The sequence below is a fragment of the Sprattus sprattus genome, assembly GCF_963457725.1.
Source record: "Sprattus sprattus genome assembly, chromosome: 20".
Lineage (NCBI taxonomy): Eukaryota > Metazoa > Chordata > Actinopteri > Clupeiformes > Clupeidae > Sprattus > Sprattus sprattus.
The window spans coordinates 24,093,366-24,103,397 of record NC_137918.1 but is presented as its reverse complement, the minus strand read 5'-3'; the positions used below and the strand labels follow the sequence as shown (position 1 = coordinate 24,103,397).

Here is a 10,032-nt window from a genome sequence, read left to right as displayed (position 1 = left end):
TTTTTTTAAATTCATATGAAAGTTTGTGGTTATTTTTCCCTCTATATTGATAGATACAATAATATATAAAATGCACATGCACGCAGAGCCTACAGCCACATTGACGAGTGCGCTCGGATACCCAGGAATGTTAGTGCACAAACACACACCAAACTCACACACACACACACACACACACACACAGTCTCACTCTCACCCACACCCACACCCAAACAAGCACTATAGACCACAATCGACCAACCGCAATGAAAGAAAAGAAGAAAGGAAGAGAGCAGGACAAAGAATAATAATAATGCATTTGACATCAGAACCAACTATTCTAGAACAGAACAGAAATCAGGAGGCAGAATTACAACCATTAGAATAATATTAATAAAAATAAAGAGGACTATCTTTGGACTTCCACTCTCAAGAGTTAGTGACTAAAACAAACCCAGACCAGTATGTATGTACGTATGTACGATGTATGTGTGTATGTATGTATGTATGTATAATGCAGAAAGAGAGAAAGAAAAGAGTGTTTACCAATGGTGAGTGGCGAGAGGGGGGGGGGGGGGGGCCAGAGAGAGAGAGACGGAGGGAAGGTGGGGGGTGAGAAGAGAGAGAGAGAAATGGAGATTGGATGCATTTCATGAGATGAATGAACTGTATATACACACACTTTAAGTCTAGGTTTAGTGGATACATTGGTGGGCACAGTTCGAGAAGTGTAAGTATGTGTGTATGTGTGTGTGTGTGTGTGTGTGTGTGTGTGTGTGTGTGGGGCAGGGTGACCCAGAGATCAGGGGTCGGAGGTCACTCGGAGTCTCGCTGGACTTCAGAGGCGTCTGCCCGGCATATAGGACAAGTTCTATTACTCTGCGGGACAGAAAAACACAGAACATCAGACACACAGTTCAGACGTTGACTTATATCTCATGCATCATCACTCTTAAGAATGAATGACCAGCGTGGTTTGACAGCTGGATTGCTTCTAAACAAGTGGATTTGCAAATAGGACAACCATTGAAAACATAGTGGAACACATACACACACACACACACACACACACACATCTACACACACACCCACACACACACACATCTACACACACCCCCACACACACCTACACACACACACACACCCACACATCTACACACACACCCCCACACACACACACACATACCTTGAGCCATTTGTCGACACACTTGGCGTGGAATTCATGGTTGCAGGGAAGAACTCTTAACAGCTGACGAGACTCGAAGTCGCACATACACACCACACACCTACGAGAGAAGCAATGAGGATGGTGTCAGAAACACAGTGTGTGGATTCCTTTCTAGTCTAATCTCAGGACCATTCGATTACAATGTCTTTGCACAAAGAGTCTTTTTATGGTGCCTTCAGCTTGAACAGGCTCTACTGGAGCTAGAACGATAAAAGCTTCGGTACACTTGCGATGTGTTTCTCAGCACTAGTTTCTGTTTTTCTGTGCTTTTTTTTCTGTACTTTCTGTTTTTGTTGTGAACATCAGATGTTTGCGGAGCAGCCATTGTCGTGACACAACAGCTTTTCACATCTGTGTTTCAGTTTAGGGTTAAGACGAGTCCTCCGGGGATTGGCAGCTACATGCACATATTCCAACACTCACACTCACACACACACACACACACACACACACACACACACTCACACACAGTTCCCCTAGCCTGGCAAACCAGACCCAAACTCACTTCATGAATAGGGTGGAACAGTGGGTAAGCAGTAGAACTTATATATTGGGTTTTTATTTTATTTTATTTTATTTTCTATTTTTTGTCAATGTTATGTCTGATATATATGTCAATGCCTTTTTTAAGTTGTTTAGCCATTTTCACTCTGGCAGGGGGACTGCCAATGGAAACTAGCCTTTTGGCTATAATTGGGTGCATTAACATTTCAATGTTTATTAATGTACACTGACCCTCTTCATCAAATAAATAAACAAACTGAAACTGAAACTGAACCCCGCTCTATTAAGGATTGTTTCCAGTCGTAGCATCCTACTGGGCGAACATCTAGGGTTCCTTTTGACCAGGCTTTAACCAATCAGCACTGTCCACTATCGCTATACTTCCTACTTCGCCACTAACTGTGCGAGCTGATATATAAGGCTTTTCCTTATTAATAACTTGCTACTCCTGTTTTTATCACTTTATCTAGCTCTAGCACTGCCACCATTGTTGTAACTACATTTCAAACAATCCCTTCATTTCAACCTCATCGCACTTTTTGCACTGGTTGCTCATTGGTGGGCCCCTCAGAATGGCCAATCGGTTCACCTTTCGAACATCAACTTTGCACTTTTGCTGCGTTCAATTTACTGCCACCTCTACGGAAGTCAATAACAATTGATATTGTTAGCAAATTGTTACCAGATGTTAGCAATACCAGCTGAGAACGCATTACATGGTATTTTGCGCATATTAGCGACAGAAGTGCTTATATTATAAAGCTTAAAGTATATTACTACAGCTTTCACATTGATAATGCGCGGGCAGCCATCTTAGATTCTGAAGTCGTGGTTGGTAAGGTTCGTCTGACTTTACCGGAAAAAAAGCAATTGATCTCCACTGGTAAATTAAGATCTCACACAGGTAGTGTTTTTGTGAAAGTGTCAGGGTGCCATTATGCACTTACAGTGTCTGCTCTGACTGGTGGTTGGCGGGATTGAATCTGTAGGATGGCAGCTGTTCTATATCTGCTTTCAACAGGCCCCTTGGCTTGGCCTCGCCGAGACGCTCCGCCAGATTCAACAGGGCCTACAGACACACAGACAGACAGAAAAAAACATACATTACATATTTATTTCCATAACATTTGTGAAACCAGTCCTTTATTTTTTTGCAGGTAGCATTTTGATTTGCTCGATAGGTGTGTTCTGCATTTATAAAAGCATGGTGTGCTTGTTTGCAAATTGCTGAGCATTTAAAAATCACATTCTGCTTGTTTGCAAATTGTGGGGTATTTGTAAATCTTTGTGTCACTGAATTAATCCCATATTTTATCCCTTTCAGCCTGCCTTTGAGGAGAGCCTGCCATTTTCCATTTTAACTACATTGGGCTAGAAATGTGACAAAACCAAAACAACCAAATGATGGGATTTGCTGTCAGCTATACAATTATATCATCCTTTTTCCAGTACTACAGCAAGCCTTTTCTGAAACACTCAGAAATGCATGAATGGCACATGTGTGTGTGTGTGTGTGTGTGTGTGTGAACTGACCTCATAGTTCTCCACTTCACCGTCATCTACATCAAGTTCCAGACTGATGGCTGGACCGACAGTGGGCTGAACTGGGAACATGGACCTGAGAGAGAAAGAGTGTTATTAAATAACCCCTAAAAACATGTCTGAAAACATCTCTTGAAATAAAAACATGTCTGTAAAGATCTCTTGAAATAAAAACTCGTTCTAATCTAAAAGCTACATATCCAACATCCATTTAAAAGTGTCAAGTACCGATGAACAGGCTGTCCAACTCTGAAATACTACATATGAATCTAAACCTCCACAAGAGTCCATTAACTTCGTAGAACTGGACAGCTCGGAGGCCGTTATCCCGCTTATCTCCCGTTTACAACATCCAAAAATGTTTTTATTATTATTATTATTATTATTTAGAATTTCCTTTATCTTTAGGACATTTAATATGCATAATAACCTGATGAATTCTTGATTTGAAGCCTAGTGCTCCCGTTAGAGAAAGTAGTGCGTTTTTTGAAGAAAAAAAAAACGTTACGTTGGTTGTCAATGGTAACCATTCATGAGCATTGATATGGAACGGCGATTTAACGTTTCTACTGGGACTACGTCCAAGGTGTCCGGTTATACGAACTTAATGTACACCCCATTAGCCAATCAGAAAACAGTATTTCGTTCCAGAGGGAGATAATACATAATGATCTAAACCTCCACAAGAGTACGTATGAGACCAGGTGACTCTGAAATACTACATAATGATCTAAACCTCCACAAGAGTGTGTATGAGACCAGGTGACTCTGAAATACTACATAATGATCTAAATCTCAACAAGAGTGTGTATGAGACCAGGTGACTCTGAAATACTACATAATGATCTAAATCACCACAAGAGTGTGTATGAGACCAGGTGACTCTGAAATACTACATAATGATCTAAATCTCCACAAGAGTAGATATGACACCAGGTGACTCACAGGAAGTAAGGCAGGAAGCTGGGGTGTATCGGAGGCGGGGCTGCTGCCTGTTGGGAGCGGTAGCGGCGGCCTGTGATTCGTCGAGGCATGAAGGGAGGGTAGGGCTGCAAGAAACAGGAGCACATATTTGTAAACATGGACACATGGTTCACTCTCTACAACAGACAGACACTCATCACAAGACCCACACTGCCCAACTATAGTCTGGGGGTGGCGAACGCTGGTCCAACTCATGGGTGCCTTGGGTAGAACAGTGTGGTACGCGTTAGATACATGTGGTGAGTAAAGTGATTGAGTGGATATTATTTAAGTAATGACGTCTGAACAAGACCGAATTGTTGCATTGTGAATGAATGGAAGGACCTATAAGCTTTGTGTGTTTTTTTTTGTTTTTGTTTTGATCCTTGTTTTTTGTGTGAGTGTTTTGACTTGATTTGTATGGTTTGTTTGCTTTTTTTTTTGTGTATCATTGTTGGAAAATCCAAATAAAAAAAAAAGTTAAAAAAATAAAAAAGTGATGAGTGGATGTGTTTTTTGTTGTTGTTTGTTGGTGTTTTCTTACCACTCCAAAGAGCTCCTGTGGTAGGGGGTCATGGTGGGAGAGGAACTGGAGGGGTGTCTGTGGGGGCATGGGGCTGGGGTGGCCTGAAGGGGGGTAGCTGAACCCCCCACCTACAGACAGGTGCTCCCCCAGCAGCTCCACCTCATTCTCGATCCTCTGCAGGGGCTGCACACACACACATCAAACACATCATTAGTATAACACATCCATCAATGGAAGTGAGTGAGTTTGCGTGCTTGCAAGAGTGTGTGAATGAATGAATGCATGAGTGCATGAGTGAATGAGTGTGTGTGTGTGTGTGTGAGAGAGAGAGTGAGTGTGTGTGTGTGTGAGTGATCGAGAGTGTGTGTGAGAGATAGAGGGTGTGTGTGTGGGTGAGAGATAGAAAGAGTGTGTGTGAGAGATAGATAGTGTGTGTGAGTGAGAGATAGAGAGTGTGTGTGTGGGTGAGTGAGCGATAGAGAGAGTGTGTGTGGGTGAGTGAGTGCGAGATAGAGAGTGTGTGTGTGGGTGAGAGGTAGAGAGAGTGTGTGTGGGTGAGAGGTAGAGAGAGTGTGTGAGAGTGATAGATAGAGAGAGTGTGAGTGACAAACAGAGTGTGTGTGTGTGTGAGTGAGACTCACCGAGCGAGACTGCTGCGTCTGGAAGGGCATGAACTGTCCTGGCGGAGGGAGGTGAGCGGGGTGGTGTGAGAGGTGCGGGGGGTGCAGCAGGAAGGGGGTGTCACTGGACAGGAGGGAGGGGAAGGCATATGGAACCGGTAAATGCTGAACCGAACACGCCTGCAGCATCTAAGAGAAAGAGACACAAAATAAGAAAGAAATTAGTTTATTCAATGAAACAGAGCAGTAGCTCACGTATTAGTTTAGTGACCAGACCATTTAGAAAAACACAACTATTTTTTATTAACTAACTATTAGTTAACTATAAACTAACTATTAACTATCTAACTAACTATTAGTTTAGTGACCAGACCATTTAGAAATACCCAACTATTTTTTAACCATTTTTAACACCAACCACACCATTTGTGGATGGGGTGACTTGACACAGGTTATCTGCCTATCTTCCATCTATCTTCCTAGAAGTTAAGCTCTCCACTGCTTTCCTATGAAGGCAGGAGCCTTGGGTCTGTGTCTCGCATCAATAGCCTATGCTTACGTACACTCATCAGTCCTACCAATGGCTGCTTTACCAGAAGTGGATCAGGCAAAATATCAGTACAGGTCGGCCACAATTAAATTTGATCTGTTATCATATAAGATTTATTAATGTTTTGCCATCGTATGTGACAAAAGACAAATAAAATACGCCGCTCCAAAGGTCTATAGAACGGCATGTTTTTCAGCGCTCTTAAAAAAAACTTAATGACCCGAAAGATGACGTTACTTTATGCATTTTACGACACTGCATGTTATTGTGGCTGAAAAAGCACCACTGTGGTCACTTGGACGGTTTTACGCCATTTGAATCTAGATGTGTCACATTTGGATTCAGCTGGCCATATGCCAAAAGGCACCTGAACCACAAATGATGAGGTTGCTGAGTTCTTGTAGAAAAAAAATGTGTTGCACCTGTGAAACCGATTATTCAGACACGCAAAATGTGGTTTATTCATTTCCATTCTTTGTTTACATTTGTGAAACCAGTCCTTTATTTATTTGCAGGTAGCATTTTGATTTGCTTGATAGGTGTGTTTTGTATTAATAAAGCATGGTGTGCTTGTTTGCAAATTGCTGGGCATTTAAAAATCACATTCTGCTTGTTTGCAAATCGTGGGGTATTTGTAAATCTTTGTGTCACTGAATTAACCCCATATTTATTCCTTTCAGCCTGCCATTTTCCATTCTAACCACTAGATGGCAGTAGATGCTTGTTGAGACACAGCCAATGTGCCAACAGCATGTATGGTGCAGACCACACACAGACACAGACACAGACGACACAGACACAGACACAGACACAGACACAGAAACACACACACACACACACAGACAGAAACAAACACACACAGAAACACACACACACACAGACAGAAACAAACACACACAGAAACACACACTAACCGGAGGAGGTACACTGCAGACAGGGTAGTGTTGTCCACTGAAGACGACGGAGCAGGCGGGCACCTGCTGCTGAGAGGAGCAGGCTGGAATATGCTGCCCGCTGCAGAGGGGAGGGGGCAGCGCGTGGGGGGGCATCGGAGACATCGTGTACGAAACCGGCACGGTGCCCTGGGGGAGCTGCACACACACACACACACACACGCATACACACACACACACGCATACACACACACACACACACACACACACACACACACACACACACACACACACACACACACACAGAGAACACAGAGAACACACACACACACACACAATTAAATATTCAAGTTTCCATCACACCATCACATAAACAGGCTCATAGATAAACTATGAAAACAGCTGATGGGGGGTTCCAGGCAAACACTGATGAATACTCAGTATGGGCCTGTGTGTGTGTGTGTGTGTGTGTGTGTGTGTGTGTGTGTGTGTGTGTGTCTCCTGCTCTCAACACATGGCTAACACACAGTGACTGACGCTGACTGGCAGGCAGAACACACTGCTCCCAGCTGGCTGCCAACAACCGACCAATCAACAACCAACCTGATCATCCAACAAAATGTACTTCTTGTGCAACTAGCCTTACACTGTTCCTCTGACAAATGTATATACACTTCAGCCTATGTGCAAGGGTTTAGGAGTGCACTTGTGCACTACTCCTGTTTGTATGTATAAATAATGCAGCAGACATTTCTACATCTCTTCAACAAGTCATCTACTGAAGGCCATTTGTTGATTATTAATGATGTTAATGATAGCCACACTGTTAAGATAACTAAGAAGGCTCCGCTTTTACATAACCTCAAGTCGTCTGAAAGAGATCTAATGCAGGTGATGTTTTTAGCCTCTGCCTTCCTTCCTCTCCAATGAACCCAGCTATCAGTAAATGGACAGGAGATAAAGTAGTAAAGTGAAAGATATGAGTCCTAGAACCCTGGACTTTACTGCACTTTACTGCACTGATCCAGAACCCTGGGCTTTACTGCACTTTAGAACACTTTACTGCACTCATCAGTGCACTGCCAGAGCCCCGGGAGGAGAGAAGCTTGAGCTGTGTCCCTTTTTTTTTATTATTAAGATTTGTTTTTGGCTTTTTATGCCTTTAATTGATTGGTTAGTGAAGAATGGGACAGGAAATGAGAGGGAGAAGAGGTGGGTAGTGGACTGGAGAAATGACCTCGGGCCAGATTCGAACCCGAGTCCTCCAAGGGCGTCAAACCCGAATGTGGTCGGGGCTACTGTTTGAGCCACAAGGGCTTTGTCCCTTTGTCTGCACACAAAATGGCCAGAGGAGCTGAACCAAGAGACATATGTGTGTGTTGAAGGTGATGGGGGAGACCAGAGGGGCCTCACAGGTGTGCAGCGGTCGAGCCTCACCTGTTCGTGCAGGTCCATGACCATGGCTCCCTGCTGCTGGTGGTGCAGCAGGCGTGGGGAGAGCGTGGGGGGGTGGAAGGCTCGCGGCTCCTCCAGGCCGGGGGGAGGGGGGTGCTGGCTGTAGGGGTAGCTCTGGTGGGGGAGGGGGACGTGCGCGTGCGCCGGGTGCCGGTAGTTCTCGTCCTGACCGCCTCCGCCGGGAGAACCGTGGTGCGGCAGGTGGTGCCGTGACAACCGCTCGCGACGGCTGCGCTGACGACGCACAGGTGGGCTGAGAGAGAGAGAGAGAGAGAGAGAGAGAGAGAGAGAGAGAGAGAGAGAGAGAGAGAGAGAGAGAGGGAGGAAGATCGAGAGCAAAGGCAAGAGAGCGAGAGAGAGAGAGGAAGATCGAGAGCAAGAAAGAGAGAGAGAGAGAGAGAGAGAGAGAGAGAGAGAGAAAGATCATCAAAACGGTGTCATTATCAATCACCATCATTACCACCACCCTCACAGCAAACACAGCACCCAGCAGGATCTCTTTGCCAGAGATCTTATGTATGAAGACTCCATTCCTCTTCATCCCCATCCTCCTCTTCAGGCTGACTCACCTGCGCCTGTGGCGTGCGGGCGTGTGACAGCGCTCGGGCTGGTAGTGTGTGTGAGGGTAGGGGTGCGTCCTGCGGCTGGGCGGGAGCTCCCACGGCCTCATGGGGGGAGAGGGGGTCTGGGGGGGGGCGGCGGTCAGCTCCATAACGGACTGCTGGGAGAGACGCTGGCGCTTGGGACTCGGGCTGTCCTCCACCTGAGAGCACAGGAGAGGAGCGGTGAGTAGACCACACACACACACACACACACACACACACACACACACACACACACACACACACACACACACACACGCGCACACACGCACACACAGTTCAGGCACAATGAGACAGAAGTTATAGTTTCAAACCAACTTTAAATGTCTTATTTCCTCCTGACTAATCAGAGATAGATGGCATCAACATGGACAGAAATTATGTTACTCAAATGCATACAAAGATACTCTCTCACACACACACACACACACACACACACACACACACACACACTCACACACAGGTGTGTGTGTACACCAGCACTCCACCACTTCTGGTCCATTCACATGGCCACTATCCCCCCGATCGTGAGCTAGCCCACAGTAAAATCACTATCTGTGATCGAGGACTAAAGTAGAACACAAAGGACAAACTCGACTGCCTATTCCTAAGAAATCCTTCCTATGACGGCAATGCCTTCACATGGCTATTGCGTGTGTGTGAGAGATGAATGGTTTCTTCTTTCAGGAGTTGTTAACAGTAATAAATGAGTTCTTTAGAATCAGGAGGTGCACTGGAGCACTGTAGCTGGAGCTAAAGCACATGTTTTGCCTGAGATGTGAGAGAGAGTGCCCCAGGGCAGGCTAGAGACTGGGCTGCTGTTGCTTAATGCACACAGAGTGTTTACACCACACACACACACACACACACACACACACACACACACACACACACAAACTTGGCCAGAGGGAAGTCAGACAGGTTAGCACTCTTTACAGGCAACTTCCATACATCTCTTAAAAACTCTCCTGACTCATATACAGACACACACGTATAACATGTCTGTAACAGAGTAGTCATCGTGTGTGTGTGTGTGTGTGGGAGAGTGTGAGTGTGTGTGTGAGTGTGTGTGTATGTGTGTGTGCGAGATTGTGAGAGTGTGTGTGTGTGTGCGAGAGTGTGTGTGTGTGTGTGTGTGCGAGAGTGTGTGTGTGTGTGTGTGTGTGTGTG

At 45.1% G+C, this 10,032-nt stretch overlaps 1 protein-coding gene across 1 annotated transcript in view; it reads right to left on the bottom strand.

Moving 5' to 3' along the window:
• Window positions 1-761: 761 nt before the first annotated feature.
• Window positions 762-10,032, bottom strand: part of rnf38 (ring finger protein 38) — a 26,398-nt gene continuing 17,127 nt past the window's right edge. Inside the window, exons 4-13 of the mRNA XM_080858682.1 lie at window positions 8,830-9,023; window positions 8,243-8,513; window positions 6,827-7,003; window positions 5,384-5,551; window positions 4,761-4,925; window positions 4,199-4,302; window positions 3,245-3,329; window positions 2,659-2,780; window positions 1,166-1,265; window positions 762-858 (exon numbers count right to left, since the gene is read on the bottom strand). Coding sequence (XP_080714808.1) covers window positions 796-858; window positions 1,166-1,265; window positions 2,659-2,780; window positions 3,245-3,329; window positions 4,199-4,302; window positions 4,761-4,925; window positions 5,384-5,551; window positions 6,827-7,003; window positions 8,243-8,513; window positions 8,830-9,023 — 1,449 coding nt within the window. The 3' untranslated portion in view covers window positions 762-795. The remainder of the gene's footprint in view (window positions 859-1,165; window positions 1,266-2,658; window positions 2,781-3,244; window positions 3,330-4,198; window positions 4,303-4,760; window positions 4,926-5,383; window positions 5,552-6,826; window positions 7,004-8,242; window positions 8,514-8,829; window positions 9,024-10,032) is intronic.